Source organism: Sorex araneus, chromosome 4 (genome assembly GCF_027595985.1).
Source record: "Sorex araneus isolate mSorAra2 chromosome 4, mSorAra2.pri, whole genome shotgun sequence".
Classification (NCBI taxonomy): Eukaryota; Metazoa; Chordata; class Mammalia; order Eulipotyphla; family Soricidae; genus Sorex; species Sorex araneus.
The window spans coordinates 84,204,886-84,224,298 of NC_073305.1; the positions used below are offsets into that span (position 1 = coordinate 84,204,886).

The 19,413-nt window shown below is 39.1% G+C and overlaps 1 protein-coding gene across 1 annotated transcript in view; it reads right to left on the reverse strand.

The window, feature by feature from the left end:
- Positions 1–3,490: 3,490 nt before the first annotated feature.
- Positions 3,491–19,413, reverse strand: part of RHAG (Rh associated glycoprotein) — a 30,631-nt gene continuing 14,708 nt past the window's right edge. The window contains exons 2-10 of the mRNA XM_004605958.2: positions 18,657–18,840; positions 17,602–17,752; positions 15,836–15,983; positions 15,021–15,187; positions 12,069–12,206; positions 11,352–11,473; positions 4,719–4,792; positions 4,196–4,269; positions 3,491–3,772 (exon numbers count right to left, since the gene is read on the reverse strand). Of these exons, the coding sequence (XP_004606015.1) occupies positions 3,698–3,772; positions 4,196–4,269; positions 4,719–4,792; positions 11,352–11,473; positions 12,069–12,206; positions 15,021–15,187; positions 15,836–15,983; positions 17,602–17,752; positions 18,657–18,840 (1,133 nt within the window). The 3' untranslated portion in view covers positions 3,491–3,697. The remainder of the gene's footprint in view (positions 3,773–4,195; positions 4,270–4,718; positions 4,793–11,351; positions 11,474–12,068; positions 12,207–15,020; positions 15,188–15,835; positions 15,984–17,601; positions 17,753–18,656; positions 18,841–19,413) is intronic.

The following is a 19,413-nucleotide window of genomic DNA, read 5'->3' on the forward strand; positions in this document are numbered from 1 at the left end:
TAGTGTCTTCGTTTGCTTTTGGTATTAGGGAGATATGTGCCTCATAGAAACTGTTTGGGAGAGTTCCTGCTTCTTCAATTTTCTGGAAAAGCTTGAGAAGAACTGGCAACAGTTCCTTTTTAAAAGTTTGGAAGAATTCACTAGTGAATCCATCTGGACCTGGGCTTTTGTTTTTAGGTAGAGAGGGACAGACATAGAAAGATTGCACTCATTTGTGGAATATAAAGTAACAGAAAGGGAGCCTAACACCCAAGAATAGTAGAGATAAGCACCAGGAGGATTGCTGCATGGCTTGGAAGCCGGCCTCACATGCTGGGGTGATAGGTAAAAGACCTATCACAGGCAGATAGGTAAGAGACCACCAAATAAAGGGTGCTTGGAGGGCCCACTCAGGATGGGAGATGCTTTCTGAAAATAGATTATAGACTGAACACAACGGCCATTCAATAACTCTATTGTAAACCACAACACTCAAAATGAGAGAGAGAGCAAAAGGGTATGCCCTGCCACAGAAGCGGGGAGGGGTGGGGAGGACAAGGTGGGGGTAGGGGGAGGCACACTGGGATCATTAGTGGTGGAGAATGGGCACTGGTGGAGGGATGGGTACTGAGCATTGTATGACTGAAATATAAGCACGGAAGTTTGTTAAGTCGATAACTGTACCTCACGGTGATTCACTAATAAATTTTTTTTTAAAAAGTAAGATGCTCAAAAATATAAATAAAACTAGCATAACTACAAATCCATCTAACAGGAACCAATTATAAAACTGTAGTTAATATATATAATGAAATACTATACTGCAAGGAAAGTGAATAAACTTCAGCTACTATGTGATGTAGTAGATGAACATATACATTAAGAAGAATTTACTCAGTAATTATTATGATATTAGTATACCTCAATAAGTAAAACAAAGATTACTACATTCATCAAGAAAAGTGGTATGCTAGAAGGTAATAAGTGCTTTGAAAAAGAAAAATATACAACAGGTTAAGGGATGATCAGAAGACTAGTGGTAATACACTTGTTGCAATTTTGAACTTGGTTTGGGTAAGTCTCATTTAAAAAATGTCATTTCAATGAAGAAATGGGGAAATAAAGTAAACTATCATATCAATATTAGAGTGAAGACACCAAAATAGGAGTATGTCTCAAAAATTTAAAAAAATTGGAAATCACACAAGTATTAGCAGTCTCTTGTAGAAGAAATCTGATAAAACACAAATATCTGGAAATTAAATGACATGTGCCCTATATATCCATAATTCATAAAACTTATATAGGAAAAATTTAAAATCCTCAACTAAATGCAGATACAGAAATGTCAAAACTTATGGCTAAAACTAAAACAATGCCCATAGAGCAATGTTTAGCTTTAAATATTTGTGACAGAAAAAAAAAAAGAGAATGCTTTTCAAAATAAAACCTAAGCTTCCAACTTGGGAAGCTAGAAAAGAACAAACAGAAACCAAAGCAAGCAGAAGAGAAACAGACCAACAGAAAATAGAAACATGTAACAGAACAATGAAAGCAAAAGCTGCTACTTTGAAAAGGCTTGCAAAGTGGCCAACCCCTAGTTAACTTGAAGAAAATAAGAGAAGACAGAAAAATGACTAAACTATAACTCTGCGAACTTGTCTATAGAATGGACTTAACGGCAATGAGAAGAGGGGAGAGGTTGTGAGGCGAGGAGGTGGGGAGGGATATAAAGGAGTGATCCAGGAACAATATAGAAGGGAAATGGGCACTACGGTGCAAGGCATGTGTTGGAACACTGTATGCATAAAACCTACCATTGACAATATTGTAAAATTGTAAATCACAGGGGCTAAAATAAAATTTTATAAAACAGAATTAAATAGGTTTCTTACCCTATAGAAATGGAAATATTTATAGAGGCAGGCAGGGGATGGGAGATGGGGTATGATGGGAGGGAACCTGGGTGCTGGGAAATGTACACTGGTGGAGACGTGGGTGTTGGAATACTGTATGACTAAAATCTAATCATGAACAGCTTTGTAAGGGTCTATCTCACACTGATTTAATAAAACAGTTAAAAACAATAAAGGAAAAATACATGGCTTCATGAACAGACAACAGCTTAGGGAATTCATAGCCTAAAACAAGTTTTGCAAGAAATACTAAAGGATCTTCTTTAAAAGACAAGACAAACTACTCAGCTTAGGGAATTCATAGCCTAAAACAAGTTTTGCAAGAAGTATTAAAGGATCTTCTTTAAAAAGACAGGGCAAACTTCTCAGCACTTTGCCATTTAAATGTGGCACTCACTCCTGGTGCTTATGGTAGCTTCTATAAGATTCATAAAGGTCTGTTTATTCTGAGATACCTAAGGGATTTTATATTTTTTGATAATGAATTAATATTTCATTTATATTGAATAAAGTGATTTAATTTTCCGAAGAATGCTTTTGCAAGCCTATGTTAATTATCTTCTAAAACTCAGCTATCTAAAACTTATCCAACAATGCAAACTATTTGTTTGATATTTCTAGTAAATGATATTATCATTTAGTTCGATTCAATATGGACCAAATAGAAGAAATGTATATGTGTGTGCATGCTATTAAATATCTACCAACAAAAGCAAGGGAAGTCAAAGACTAATGTTTGAAATTATTTTATTTTGATTTAGTTTTGCTCTGGGGATCAAACTCAGGGCGTCACATGTATGAAGCATGCATTCTACCACTGAGCATTCTACCACCCATCTCTGTTTTTTTTTTTTATAATATTTCATCTATTGAAGTTTAATACAAAATAAACTTTGTTTTGGTAATATTCAATCTTTTGCTGCAAATAGTAAATATGCCAAAGGAACCAAACATCAGAATACTCAAGGAAAGATGTAACAACATTAACTAGATTACCTTAAAAGTAAAAAAGTTACGAAAAACAATATTGATACAGCTTTACATACATATTTTTGTTTATATAGTTTTTAATATATTGTTGTATTAGCTTCTGATTTATAATCTTTAGAATTGATGTGCAATTTTTACATCAAGAAACTTGTGTGATTGCCAAGTAGAGGATGTTGGGAGGATCCATTCTGGAAGATGAGAACTAAAAGTAGATTATAGACCAAACATGAAGGTCACTCAATACCTCTATTGCAAACTACAACACCCAAAAGGAGAGAGAACAAAAGGGAATGCCCTGCCACAGAGGCAGGGTAGGGTGGTGGGGGATGGGGTGGGGGTGGTGAGAGGGATACTGGGATCATTGGTGAAGGTGAATGGGCACTGGTGGAGGGATGGGTCACTGTATGAGTGAAATGCAAACACAAAAGTTCATAAGTTTGTAACTATAAATCACAGTGATTCTCTAATAAAAATTAAAAAAAAAGAAATTTGTGTGATTAGAAAGCACCGATATCATTGGAAAACTATGTCCATGGGGAGAAAAAGATGCATACAGGTTAATATACACAACATATTCACCTGTAATGTGGGAATTGTGAATAGAATTCATTTGACCATGGATTATGGACAACATTCCTTCAACTAAACTCTCATTGAATATCAAGAGAGGCATCAGGCTAAGACATTTTATACTACATATTATGGACTCAGGATTTATCTGTTCTGTCCCATTCGTTCCTTTTATGTTACTTTGTATTCATGTAAATTTGATTCCAGATTATGGAAAAGAAGACTGAGTTCAGGAAAGGTATTTAGATTTCAGGTTGCAGGTAGCTGTGACCTTCATGTTCCTGGAAATGATGGTCGTGTTCTCTCCACCTAGGAACCTTTAAAGAAAACATAATTAGGATATTTGGAAGTATCTTTACCAGCACCTCTCAACAGATTTGTGTCCAGGCTTAGAAAAAAAACTGGGGATAAAAATGGCCCAAGTTGAAGAAAAACAAAAGAACAGAAGTATTCCATTCTTCCTGACTACATTCCCTCTTTCCCAAACTCATTATCCCTGAAAATCCCATTGAATACACACACCTATCACTCTTCAATTTATTTGTTAACTAAATTCTGTGTTTTATTTGTATGGTTTCTGCTTTGGAAACCACGTGAGAAAAACAACTTCTAACTATCTGGACATATTATTTTCATTTCTCTCTATAGGTAGGGAGTTTATTCAATTTCATCGCATGCATTCCACACAGACACCTACATTGAGTCATTGTTTGTAAACTTATTTAGAACAGAATACATACCTCCCAATAAACAGAATCATCATAGCAGTTCTGATCAGATGGCTGTCCCCATATAGGTAACCTTAGAATTAAACCTGAGAGAGTGGTGGGAATATATCATGTTATGATACTGAATACAAGAATCTACCAGCATATTTGTTAAAATTCCATTGTAAAATCAGCCCCCTGAGCTTGCTTACTTGCTTATGTGTGTGTATGTGTGTGTGTGTGTGTGTGTGTGTGTGTGTGTGTGTTGTTTTGTTTGGGGGGTCACACCCAGCTTTGCTCAGGTTCTGAGCTCAGGGATCACTTCTGGAAAACTTGGGATCCATATGAGATGCTGGGAGCATGCATGAATGCATGCATGCAGGCATGACAATTGCCTGACCCTCTGTAAGACCTCTCTGACCCACAGCCCCTTGAGTTTACCAACTTTATTCCAGGTCAAACTTTTGCAAATTTATCAATGGGACACTCACCACATTTCTAATTTATCCTGCTAGGAATATCCTATATAGAGAAGGCTTTACTTTTTTACACTGACCTGTAATCAGCCCCCCAGCAAGCGCTGTCCCAACGGAAGAACCTAAAGCAGCTGCCTGCATGGTCACGCTAGACCTAGAAAAAGGAAGAACAGTGTAAGCTTATTCAGAACCTATCCTGAGGGTGTGGGCGCCTGCCATCTACAGGACGGAGTGCAATATTGCATGCCAGCAAATATTCCTAAGATTTTTTTTTTCTTGAAGTGTTGGAAAAAAACCCCAAACGTACAAACACTATTCACGTTTTCCCCCTTCAAGAATAACAAAAACAATAAACAACAAAACAAAAAAACCCACAACTTTCCATAAAAAAGGGCTTAATTTTTTAGGGGAGAGGGTGATAGGTACTGGGATGCTCCCAAGCTCTGCTCAGGGTACCCTCGAGTCTTTCCCAGCAATTCTAGACCTGTCTGGCTTCAATACATCGGCCAAATGATGCGATGCCGCTGATGGGATAAATTAGACCTTCATCAACACTGTGCCCGGGACTTCCAGGGACACACCTAAAGGGGCTGAGGACTGTCTCAGGGAGGGGAGAGCATTGGAGGGAGCGGGGAGATGAGAGGACACGTGTAACTGAATCGAACTACGGTCAGCTGCATGCACGCAGGGCATGTGCCTTAACTCCTACATTATTCTGAGCCTCGTGTTTTCTAGAAGCATGGTACTTGATTGCTGGTATGACTCATTTAACAAATATTCATCTAGCACTCGCTCATGCCAAATTCTCTTCTAGACGCTGATGGTAGCATACAAAATAAACAAGAACTGTGTTATTTCTTTTCACCCCATCGCTAAAGAAGCAACTTTGATGAAACTCCCCCCAAGTCATCTAAGGTCAGAAAAGCTGATTTTACCATGTATTACAGATAAGACTATATCTATATGTCTTTAGAAGTACGTACTTTAAAGATGAAATGAGTTTTAAGATATCTTGCACTTTGGATTGGAATAGTTTGGTTAAAAAAGAGATTGAAAATGTGTAAGGGTGTAAGGGTGTCAGAGGAGTGAAAAATGAACTAGAAAGATTGGGTCTCATAATGTGTCACTTTTGGTTATTGGTTTTTGAGAGACTGAGTGAGTGCAGGAAAACAAATGAAGGCAAATAACTAGTAAAGTTTGTTGGTATTTTAATTTAATTGAAGAGAATGAATGAATTAATTTTAATTTAAGAGAATGAATGCACTAAACTCAGATTTCCTCTTATAGCTTACTTTGAAAAATTAAAACACTCAGTATGGAAAATATTTATTGAGCACATGACACATGACCAGTGAAAAATTAGAAGTTACTAATTAATAAAAAGAAGGGAAGGAGGCTGGAGAGACAGTACACGGGTTAAGGTCTTTGCCTGCATGTAGTGAACCCCAGTTCAATCCCTGGTACTATATATGGTCCTCTTAGCAACACCAGGAGTGATCCCTGAGCACAGAGTCTAAAGTAATCCATGAGCACTGCAGGTGTGGTCCCCTCCTCAGCGGTGGCGGGGAGTAGGGGAGAAGGGAAGACATTTAATTTCTTTCAATTTCTTTCAGTTCAAAATATAAACATCTTGCTTCAGTATCACTGTCATTCCATTGCTCATTGATTTGCTTGGGCGGGCACCAGTAACGTCTCCATTGTGAGACTTGTTACTGTTTTTGGCATATAGAATATGCCATAGTAGCTTGCCAGGCTCTGCCGTGTGGGCGAGATACTCTTGGTAGCTTTCTGGGCTCTCTGAGAGGGGCGGAGGAATCGAACCCAGGTCAGCTGAGTGCAAGACAAACACCCTACCCGCTGTGCTAATACAATGACAGTATAATACTGATTTTTCCTTTAAATTCTCATGTCCTGTATTAATATAAGTTGGGATCATAGTCTTAATTACCACAGACTTTTACATTACACAAAAACTAATCATAGTTACATTAGATACTTAAGTTTCTCCCAGTGTTTCACAATTTAAAAAATGCTCTTAGGACAAGTTCTTATTGTGTCTTCTTGAAAACATGCATTAAGTTCCCTAAAATAAAATCTACCAGAAATGAGATTATATTATGAATTTAAATTCGTTTGAGCATTTTAGAAAGCATCAGGAGGCTTTTTTAAGAAGTTAAAGATAGGCTGGAGAGATAGTACATGCAGTAAAGCCTTCATACCTGATCCAGTTTCAATTCTCTATACCACATATGGTTATCCAAGCTTACCAGGAGTGATCCCTGAGCTCAGAGCCAGGAGTAAGCTCTGAACATCAGAAGAAAAAGGATGAGGAGAAAGAAGAGAAGGAGGAGGAGGAGGAGGAGGAGGAAGAGGAGGAGGAGGAGGAGGAGGAGGAAGAGGAGGAGGAGGAGGAGGAGGAGGAGGAGGAGGAGGAGGAGGAGGAGGAGGAGGAGGAGGAGGAGGAGGAGGAGGAGAAAGACTAAGCCGCTATGTTTGTTTTTGGGGGCATACCTGGCACTGCTTAGGGCTTACTCCTGGCTCTGCTTAGGGATTATTCCTCACAGGGTTTAGAGCAATGTACGTGGGGTTAGAAATTAAACTCAGGTTGGCCACATAAAAGGCAAATACCCTATCCACTGTACTACCACTCCATCCCCGGGACTTCGCCACTTAAAAATATATGTGCATTTAAATTGTTTAGGTAACATAAGTTTACAACTGTGTATTTATGGTTTTCTTTTTGTTTTGGTTTTGGGACTACACCTAGTGGTGCCAGGAATGGAACACAGCTAGATGTGTTTACCTTAAGGGTTGTGCTAAATCTGGGGGCCCTGGTGATGATATGTTTTAGGGATACAATATTATTACACCACCATCTCACTCAACCACTCTTCAAAGGACTCTTATTTCCTACTTCCTTCTACCTTTTGGTAATCTCAATTCTCTGGTCTAAGCCTTAGGGTTTGTTTTTGTTGATCATTGCATCATTTCTTTATCTTACTGCTTTATATACCAGTGAGTGAGATCATCTGGTATTTGTCCTTTTCTGTCTGACTTATTTCACCTTGTAAGATATTCCCAATATCATATATATTGTGGACAAAATAAAATGTCACCTTTATTAGTTCAACTGTTGTTGGGCACCAGGTTTGTTTCCAGATTTCGGTTCATTGTAAATGCTGTTGCAGTAAACATGTGTGTTTATATCTTTCCAGATGAGTTTTTACGTTGCTCAGATAGGGAAGGGCAGAAGCAGTAATCCCACTTATGTAAAGCATAAAAGGCTAATAGGAAAAAGGCAAGTATTAGATGAGTTCACCTGGGGCTGGGGCGATAGCACAGTGGGTAGGGTATTTGCCTTGCATGCAGCTGACCTGGGTTCGAGTCTCAGCATCCCATATGGTTCCCTGAGCAGCACCAGGAGTAATTCCTGAGTGCAGAGCCAGGAGTAATCTCTGAGCATTGATGGGTGTGACATCCCCCCAAAAAATTGATGAACAGAAAAAAATGAGGCAAATCAGTGGACACTGGTAACAGTGTTTTAAGTAGAATGGTATAGAAAAAAGGAATCAGGTAGGAATGCAGAAAACAATTAAATAATTTAAAAAAAGAAATTATATGACTAGTAGATAGTTATATGCCTCTTAAGACCCTGTCCAAATAAAAAATATACAATTTATACTTTAATTCTTTAACTGTAGACACTAGTACTAGATCGAACTGTCAGCTTCATAACTGAAAAAACTGATTTAATTTACATTTGTTTTCTAGTGAAGTTAACTTTTAACATATGTTTAATTGATTTTCAGTATTGTAAACAGACTTTCTAGACCTAAAGGACAATGTTTATTTTAAAAGGATAATGTTTACTTTAAAAATAATGTTTATTTTAAAAATAATTTTGTTGTTGTTGTTGTTTTGTGTATGTGTGTAGGTGTGCCAGGGCATTGCATACTTGGTGACATGGCCAATAATCACACAGCTGAGTTGGGACTGATACTCTGTGGTGCTGTGGGGTGGGGTTTGATTTTGTGGTCTCAGGGATAAAGAATAGGAGCTTTAGCATCGAGCTACATTCCCTGGCCCTACACTGCTTTCACATTTCTTTACAATTTGCCAAACTTTTTGCTTATCATTAAGCATTCTTTTATGCCCTGCTGCAGAGGCAGGGTGGGGTGGTGGGGGATGGGGTGGGGGTGGTGAGAGGGATACTGGGATCATTGGTGGAGGTGAATGGGCACTGGTGGAGGGATGGGTAAACGATCACTGTATGAGTGAAATGCAAACACAGACGTTCATAAGTTTGCAACTGTACATCAGAGTGATTTTCTAATAAAAAATAAAAAAATTCTTTTAATGAAAAGCATTCTATGATACAAGAGATTAGAAAAGCAGCAGATTAAAGAAAATTAGCACTCTAAAGTTAGATTCCTTGTGATTTGCAAAGTGCCCATTTAGAATAAGTTCTCCTTGTTCTACACTATCAAGAAAACTTGCATTTTACCATTCTGAGTGCACACATGTAAATAAGTAGTTTTGGCTTTGCACGCCATATTGTATCTCACATATGAGAGGTCTCTTACCCAGGTGAATGGGCCTTCAGGGGTGTCTGCCTGTCAGTTCCCTAAGAATAAACTGAGTTGATGCTAAACCTGCACATATAAGAACTAGACTCTCCAGTGTGAAATCTACCCTGAATCTGGCCACCTAGTGAGACCCAGTCTTCCAGAGCTGGATAGACTTGTTTTGCTGCATCTTTGGAACCAGTATAGGCATGATCTCAAGAATTCCTCTATTCCTCATCCCAAATTAGAATGTTTACATAGTGATTAGGCTCTTATAATACCTAAAAGCTGAGCTCATTCCCTGATAATTGTATCATGAATCTTGATTTATATTAAAATCTGATTTGCTTTAAAATATTTTTAGTATTTAGGAAAGAGAGATATCAAATTGGAATGCCCCGCCACAGAGGTGGGGTGGGGTGGGGGCATGGGACTGGGGGTGTGTGGGAGGGATACTGGGTTCATTGGTGGTGGAGAATGGACACTGGTGGAGGGATGGGCTCTTAAACATTGCATGAGGGAAAAACAAGAACAAAAATGTGTGAATATGTAACTGTACCCTCACTGTGACTCACTAATTAAAAAATAAAGAAAAATAAATATATAAATAAATAATATATATTTTTAGTATTTGATCCCTATATCTAGTTTGGTCCCAGAGAAAACTGAAAGAAAATAAAAATGTAGCTATTTGGGCATAACCCTACAAATTTGCAAAAAGGATAAAGAAAAAATAGGTAGAAGAATTAGATTAATTATAGACTTGAAAAAGTAAACACACTTTCCATTAATAGAAAATATGAACATGAACTTTTAAAAATATTATTATTGGTATCACTGTATCACTGTCATACCATTGTTCATCGATTTACTCGAGCAGGCACCAGTAACGTCTCTATTATATTCAGCCCTGAGATTTTAGCAGCCTCTCCATAATAATAATATTATTATCAATAATAATAATAATAGCAATAATAGCAATAATAGCAATAATGCTCAATAATAATACCAATTATTATTGGTATTAGCAGAAAATTGAGAATGTTTTTTTGTTTGTTTTTTGTTTTGGTTTCTGGGTCAGACCTGGTAGTGTTCAAAACTTACTCCTAGCTCTATGCTCACAGATCATTCTTCGTGGGGCTCAGGGGACCATATGGGACGCTGGGAATCAAACCCATGTAAAGGGCGAGCACTCTACCTGCTATTCTTTCTCTATGTAGATAAATTCATATACCATTCTGGAAAGAACACAGGTGTTTTACAACTAAGTGAGATTTTAGAATATAAACGGTACAGTTCGTTCATAAAAAAAGAAAAAGAAGGGGCTGAGGGAATAGCACAGCGGGTAGGGTGTTTGCCTTGCACGCGGCCGACCCGGGTTCGAATCCCAGCATCCCACATGGTCCCCTGAGCATCGCCAGGGGTGATTCCTGAGTGCAGAGCCAGGAGTAACCTCTGAGCATCGCCGGGTGTGACCCAAAAAGCAAAAAAAAGAAAAAAAAAGAAAAAAAAAGAAAAGAAAAGAAAAGAAAAGAAAAGAAAAGAAAAGAAAAGAAAAGAAAAGAAAAGAAAAGAAAAGAAAAGAAAACTGAGAACCAGAAAGATTGGGTGCCTTTCAAAAGTCACATGAAGAGTAAATAGCAAAGCTGCAGCCACATGTCAGTCTGATTTCCCATATTTAAATGCTCTCCACATCAGGTAACTCAGTTTCCTTTGTGCGGGTGGGAAGAGACTGACCTCTCGGCTTGGCATTGTCTTCATGTTAGTGCATCCAAACAAAATATAGTAAGACTGGAAGTCCCGGATCCCTTAATTTCACTAATAGCATACAGTTGCTTATGCACTGTGCACTGTCATGCACTGTCATCCCTTTGTTCATTAGGAATCATACCCCGCTTGGTCACGTGTCAGGCAAACGCCCTACCCTCTGTGCTATCGAAGTTGCTTATGGCAAAAAAAATTTTTTTAATTGCTACTGTTAATTAAACAGAACATCAATAGTATTAAAAAAAATCCTTAATACCCATTTTCCAAAGCCATTCTATTAAGAGAAAACTTTCATTGACGAATTTTGCAGAGTTGGAACAGATTACAGCAGTGGGGGCTGGCTTCGGGGCGGAGGGCAGGAAAGAACACCACTTTACTCACGTGTCTGATGCGCCCATGGCCACCGCCACGATGCCCGCGATGCCGCCCACTAGACCCGGTAAGCCGTGTAGGTTGTGGACCCCACATGTATCTTGGATCCGAAGTTTAGTAGCAAAAAACGGCTACAATTATAAAAAAGGAAAACAGTTGTGTTATTTTATTGAATATGCAGAATTCTGTAAGTAAACTGAATGACCAAGCAGGACAATTTAATCAAGTGTCCATATTTAAAGTCCACCAAGGTGAAAGAATCTGAATACACAGGTGGCAAAATTTTTTTTTTGTCTTTAGTAGGTGGATGTAGGTGGATTTAGTAGGTGGATTCACTGAAGAAGAGTGAATTCAAATCCTATGCCTATTTATTTATCTATTGATGATATCCTAAATCTCACACGTACAGAAAGTTCTTAGCGTCCTAGAATATTTTACATAAATGACAAAAGCAAAAACATCAGAAGAAATAAAATAAATATTTAAATTCAACTCAGACTAAGTCATGAATAATGTGTCTTTCTTTCCTGCTACATAAATGAAAAAAGACTAGAAGCCGCTGTGGCTCACTGCAAGGTGAGCGGTACTTCTATTAGGTGGCAAATGACCCTCCAAAGAAGAAAAAAAATTGAACGAAGGGAATTTTCCTGGCTTTTCTCAGCTAGTGGAATGTGAGAAGCCGAGGTTGCAGACTCAATTCCGATTTAGAGTATTTGGCACACTTACAGTCAGGAACTTGAACCCAAACACAGAGATCATTGCCGCAACGCTCCCAATGATCATGGAGCCGTAAGGGTTGATCTCCATGTCCGCACACGTGCCCACAGCAACTCCCCCAGCAAGAGTTGCATTCTGAATGTGAACCTGCATGGAAGACAAACAAAGATGGGGTGAGCTCAGCCAGACAGGGCTCCAGAGCACAGAAGGAACCCAGAACTCACTGCACCTTTTAGAAGACAAAAGACTCAGTCTTTTCCAAAGTGGGTGTTACCAGGAGGTGCTGGGAAGAGGGAGGGGATGGGTGATATCTTCAGATACAACTGAGGAGAGCTTTTTTGTTTATTCTCTTAATGATGTTCAATTTCTAGGTAGGGAGGGCTGAGTGATTCTTTTTTTTTCCCTCTGAAAAGTGGCCAGTAGGTCATATAAATTTGGGAATCTTTTTTTTTTTTTTAATTTTATTGAATCACCATGAGATAGTTACAAGCTTTCATGTCTGGGTTACAATAACACAATGATCAAATACCCATCCCTCCACCAGTGCACATTCCCCACCACCAATATCCCTGGTATACACGACCCTTTCCCATCCTCCCCCTGCCTCCATGGCAGACAATATTCCCCATACTCTCTCTCTACTTTGGGGCATTATGGATTGCAACACAGACACTGAGAGGTCATCATGTTTGGTCTGTTATCTACTTTTGGCATGAATCTAGTTTGGGAATCAAAAGCCCCCTACCTGCTCTACTATCATACAGGCCTCAGAGATTCTGATAATTATTCCAAATGAGAGTTCTTAGTTATTATAGAAGGCCTTTCTTCTGTGAATTGACAGAAGTTGACATTTGTTGTCTTGCCTGCCAGGATTGTGGTAGTGTCTGAGTGAGTTGGGTAGTGAGTCCTGTGAGGGAAGGGATAGGAAGAAATCTGGAAAAGTGGGGCCAGAGAGATGAGATATAGTTCTGCAGGTACAGTGCTTGCCGTTTTTGATCCCCAGCAAGCCATACAGTACCCTGAGCAATGCCAGGAGTAATTTCCAAGTGCAAAGCCAAGAGTCACCCCTGAACACTGCTGGCTTTGACCCAAGAACAAATAAACAAACAAAATCAAAGAAGCCTTAGTGGAAGAATGGGATGATAGAGAGGAGTGTTTTGACTCTTGACGTTTTTAAATACATTTGTGTTTATTACATGTTGCTAGTGGTCTATAGTTGCTGTATGTTTTGTAGAGTCTATCATATGACAAAATTCAAAGAGGAAATAATGAGATGCTGAAATGGACATGCTGCTTACTAAAGACAAGCTTTAGCAAGTGTTGCTGTACTGAAGACATTTAAGAGGAGGGAGTTTCTGGCTACCATTTGCTGTAACCAGAAACATCCTATATTGCTGTTTTAACCCAGAACAGGTCAGCAGTACTTGTACAATAAAACCTCTGAACTGTTTACTACTTTCTATTAGGGGTCAATTTGCAGAAAAATTGTAAGAATACATCCCTAGCTATGCTAAAACAAAATCATACTATATATATGTATATATACATGTATATATCAAGTCAGAAAAGAGTACTTGACAAGAGGATTACTTGTTTGTTGCCTTTTCTGAAGCTTTTTGGCAAGAAATTCAAATGACTAACTAGGTGTTTGTTTTTTTCCCAGTGGTTACCTTGTGGCCTGCACTGGAGCAATAGCACAGCGGGTAGGGCTTTTGCCTTGCATGCAGCTGACCTGGGTTCGATTCCTCCTTCCCTCTTGAAGAGCCCGGCAAGCTACCGAGAGTATCCCGCCTGCACAAGAGCCTGGCAAGCTACCCTTGGCATATTTGATATGCCAAAAACAGTAACAAGTCTCACAATGGAGACGTTACTAGTGCCCGCTCGAGCAAATCGATGAACAATGGAACGACAGTGCTATAGTGCTACCTTGTGGTGTGGTAGTAGCATTTGTGGTACTTCCAACCATATCCAGTGGTGCTAGGAATTGGAATCAGCAATGTGGGAGTAATCTCATAGCCCTACATACACACAGGTGTGTGCTTGCCCACTAAGCCACACTCCTGGGCCCCAATTTGGGGGACGTGAAAAAAATGGTTTCTTTTGAAATAATTTTAGATTTAAGTGAAGGTTTCAAAAATATGAGAAGAGTTCCCATTTATGCCTCACCCAGTCCCCCAAAGATGACACTTTATATAATCATAAAGCTGGACATTTAACACTGTCAATTGTTATTGAATATAATACGTTAGATAACTTATTTGAATTTCACCATTATTTCTACTAGTGCTCCTTTTCTTTTCCAGAAACTATTCTGGATCCTGCATCACATTTAGTTGTTAGTTCTTGGGGAGAAATGTTTGCATTTTGGAAAATAGAGCCAGTTTGCTCCACCCTAGGAATAAAAAAACCCTACATATACGTATATGTATATATATATCTAGATATATATACATATATGTATATATGTATATATATACTTTTTGTATATATACATATATATATATATTTGCTACTTTTGAAAGCTCTCTTTCTTTCTTTTTCTTTTTTTTTGCTTTTTTGGTCAAACCTGGCGATGCACAGGGGTTACTCCTGGCTCATGCATTCAGGAATTACTCCTGGTGGTGCTCGGGGGACCATATGGGATGCTGGAAATTGAACCCGGGTCAGCCGCGTGCAATGCAAACGCCCTACCCACTGTACTATCGCTCCAGCCCTTGACAAGCTCTCTTTCTAAGGAAGATCTTCTAAGAACTTGGAGTTATCTTCTGCACTAAAAAAAAAAAAAGCCTCAACAAAAATAACCTGCCTTGCAAATCACAAATTGGTATTCAAATATTCTTTGTGGTCTGCAGTTGTTGTGATCTGTTGGGACAGCTCAGCAGTAGCACAGAAAAGACCCACTCATTTAGCAACTATCACCGTGGCTTAGTGAAATCTGCATGGACTTCCCGTGGCACTTACCATATCCAGCTTGCCTCGGTGCTCCACAAGACTGGAGAATGCATAGGCTATTAGCACACAGGCAGCAAGAGAGAAGTAGGTGTTTACAATGGCTCTGTACTGTTTTGCTGCTGGTTCAGCAATGGCTGAGTTAAAGCTGGGCCAAAACATCCACAGGAAGAGGGTTCCTGCAGTAAATCAGAAAGGGGGCTATTAGCACAGTGTTTTCCAAAGTGGTGATACTGGATTCTGGGTTTGAGGGCTGGGGTGACCCTGGAATGATGCAGGGAGGTGGTGGGCGGTAAATGTGGAGGAGGGGCTAATGTTAAGTGGTTAGTAGTCTTGGGTGCACTTGGGGGGTGATTTCTGTTTGCTCTAGATTGACGGGGTGGGTCCTGAGTAATTTCTTTTTCTGGAAACAGGGGAGGTTGGTCATATAATTTTGTGAGCTTGTGGTTCAGAATATGGAAAACAGTCCAGGAGAAACTGAGGGTCTTAAACACTGACACTATCTCTACTTCCAGCCTCAGTTGCATAAGAGTTAGAGGACAAAAGAAGCACAGAGCCAAAATCAACAGAAGAAATTTTCAGAGCATGTTCCTTCCATTTTGGGGATAGATGGTTGGGTTGCACTCTGCTGTGTTCAGGATTTACGGTGGCATAATGCTCGGGCATTCTTGGGGGACCCTGGAGATAGAACCAGGGTCACCTGAGTGCAAGGCACATGTTCATTTCTGGACTATCTCTGTTCTTTCTCTTCCATCTTCACACCTGCTCTGGGGTCAGCCTTCCCTTGATCGACAGTGAAAATATCAGGGAATTCCATATCTACTCACCAATCATTGCAAACAAATCTGAATGGTACACAGACTCCTCATTTTCATGCCCCCTTCTCAGGCCAGGTCGATATAAGACACCTGCGACTGCCAGGCCAAAATAAGCTCCAAAGGCATGGATGGTCATTGATGCTCCAACATCAGATGCCTAAAATACAATCATTCATGTAAATAGAGGTGGAGCTAGGTGTCAGCACTGGGGCGAAGTCAATGAAAGAATGCTCCATTGGTTAAACAATAAACACATCAAGAGAAAGGAAAATAATGTGTCAGGGAACACGGGCTATAGTGGGATTATGAAATGAAATGAAAAATAATTTTCACAGCCATCCAAAGCCATTCAATTGATTGATATTAAATTCTAAATCAGGTATTTTTTTTTTTTTGGTGAGGTGGATTTGGACAAACTAATATACTTCTCTTAATCTCAAGTCTCATCAAGTGGGGAAATAGAGCCTGTAACATAGTTGTGGTGAGACTTAGATAAGCCCATGTATGTGATATTCCAGCTCCTCAGTGGAAACTTAATACATTTTCATTAATTCTTTAGACTAGGAAGACGCAGAGTTACATGCTGTACTTGGCACTTGATACTAAACAAAAATAATTTTTTTTGCGTATATGTTCATTTGACATTGCAATTGAAGTTCTCTTAACTCTTAAAGTTTTGAAAAGCCTACACTTGCCCCATATTTTTTCACTCTGCTATAAGAGGGCATGGAAAGCAGCTGAAATCCGAGATTTATTCGAAGGGAAATATTGTAGCTTCCCTTAGAGGGCCGTACACATTTGACTCACTTCTTTATATTTCCCACTTTTAGAAGAAAAATTCAGAGAGCCAAACCCAAGGTATTGATGTGTATTGAGCAAGGTAGGTCAATTTTACAAATTTAGTATTTCCAGTGAATACAGCTTAAGTTGATTCCCTTTTTAAAAAAAAATGTTAGATTGAAATTCTTACACACTTTTCACATATAACTTATTGGTCTCTTCTTCAGAGTGCCCTTTCTTGATCCCATAATTTAAATTAGGTCTGCATTTTACACTCTCTCATAGCTTTTTCTAGTTGTTTTTCATAGCATGTAGTTCATAGTAATATTTGTATGTGTCTATGATTGGATGGGAGAATGTAAATTATTTGTCTGATGTCTGCCTCCCCTATTGTACAATGAGTTCTATAAAGACAGGGACCTTACCTATTTTATTTATAACTACATCACCAACACATAGCACCCAGGAAGTTGCAAAAGTATTTTCTCTCTGGTTACGAAAGCATGCACAATATACTCAAAAGTACCTCAAAGTATTTCATTTATTATCCTTGGGAAATCACTGAGATTTTTCATGGAAGAGAAAGAATTTAACCTAGAATTAATGAAAGTCTTCAAAAGGGAGATTCACCTAGTTGTTGAAATAGAAATATAAACTAATCATTGGTAGGAAATATAATGCAATAAAGAGTTGTGAAGTTAGAAAAATGTGGTTTTGACATTCAGATTCAGGCAAATAATTAAAATTTATTATCATAAATTTTATAATTAATAGATAGAACAAAAACAATACCTATTTAAAGGTTTTGATGAATTATAAAATGAATATCTGTAAAGCTCATTATTTCCAAAGAAACTCAAATGATGACTATAGTTGCTGTGTACAATGGTAATGCTCTCACCAAATTTGTCTCCATTTATAGTAGGTATCTATTATGTGTTAGGACTAGAACTAATGTACAAACCTACATAAGGATTAATTCTATTGCCACTTACCTCAAATTTCTCAACAACCAGATATTCATTGCCAGCAAAGACTGTAATTTCTATAATGGTCATAATCAACATTTGTATTGGGCTTATTTTACCCAGGACAGCTCCAAAAGAAATCAGAACTGTGGCTGTGCTGAAATCTGCATTTATCATGCTGAAGGAAAAACAAACAGAAAAATATATTGAAGAGTAAGAACACATTGAGGTAAAGCTTTGAGTAACTATGAGCTAGGGTCTCACTTTATCCAGGCCCCTTTCTCTAACATTTCCACCAGGCGGTTTCCCCAGGACTACTTTTACCCTTTTACACGTTCATACTCAAACTCTCTCCCACTCACTATACACTTTTTAAGGGGCTGTGTGTGTGTGTGGGGGAGTTGCCCCATGTGCTGCTCAATGAGCCCTATTGTATTTGCCCATACTTCCCCAGTCATACTATTTTCTTAATTTTTAATGTACCTATTCTTTTTGTTTCATTTTGTCTTGTTTTTTTGGGTCATACCCAGCATTGCACAGGGGTTACTTCTGGCTCATGCACTCAGGAATTACTCCTGGCGGTGCTCAGAGGACCATATGGGATGTTGGGAATCGAACCTGGGTCGGCCCTATGCAAGGCAAACGCCCTACCTGCTGTACTATCACTCCAGCCCCAATGTACTTTTTCTTGATCTCATTTAGGCCTTTGTTTTGTTGATCTGATGGAATTTTCCCAGGAATATTTACAATTTAACAAGAACAAGAGCATGTGTTTACACATCAAATATGATCTTAGGAAAACAATTCATAGAAATTATCTGTCCCCACCCTCCATGAATGAGATGAGGAAACATTAATTTTATGAAAGGAAATTTCTTATACCCTAATGGTGAAACAGAAAGAACCTAGACATCAGTGTATGATACAGCTCAGTAGAGCAAGGCATCGGTTTATACTCCTAGATCCCAACAATCTTCTCCTGCCTAAGGGAAAGGATTTGGCAGCAAGATTGGGTGTTGACTGATGAGAGACTTAGAAGAGAAACAGCTGCAACAAAATGGGTGAGTAATATGGATGCGCACCTTTTGATTCCAATATGCATTTTCTTTCCGTGAGTGTGCAGGAGCCCCTGAGCAAGTGTACCCCATTGAAGACCCAGAGAAGCAATGAGAAGGTTGATGCCCACACTGCTGAAGCCATATTTCTTCAGGAAAGTCATGAGGAAGCCAAAGCCAACAAATATCATGACGTGTACATCTTGGAATACTGGGAAGGAACAGAGGGAACAAAATCTGAATTAGGGGATTATAAATCATAAATATTTCATCATACTCTAGCTCCCAGAAGCATGTGACTGTTCGACCTCTTATTATCTAATTCTCCCTCTCGGAGAACCTGGCAAGCTACTGAGAGTATCCTCCCCGAACAGCAGAGCCTGGTCCCTGTGGTGTATTCGGTATGCCAAAAACAGTAACAATGATGGGTCTCATTACCCTGACCCTGAAGGAGCCTCCAATGCTGAACTGTTGGGAAGGACGAGTAAAGAGAGGCTGCTAAAATGTCAGGGATAGGACGAATGGAGATGTTACTGGTGCCCACTTGAGCAAATTGATGAACAACAAGATGACAGTGATACAGTGATATATACTCTAGCTCACTGTAAAAGGACAAACTGAAAGGGCAGCTCAGGGGCCAGTGGTGTGTGAAAGGCCTGAGTTTGATTCTTGACACTTCATGCTTCTCAAGCACTGCTGAGGTGGTCCTAGCAGCCTTCAGAAACACAGGGCCCAAGCAGCATTTGTTTCATTGGTCCTTGACATTGAGCCATCTTGCCCTAGT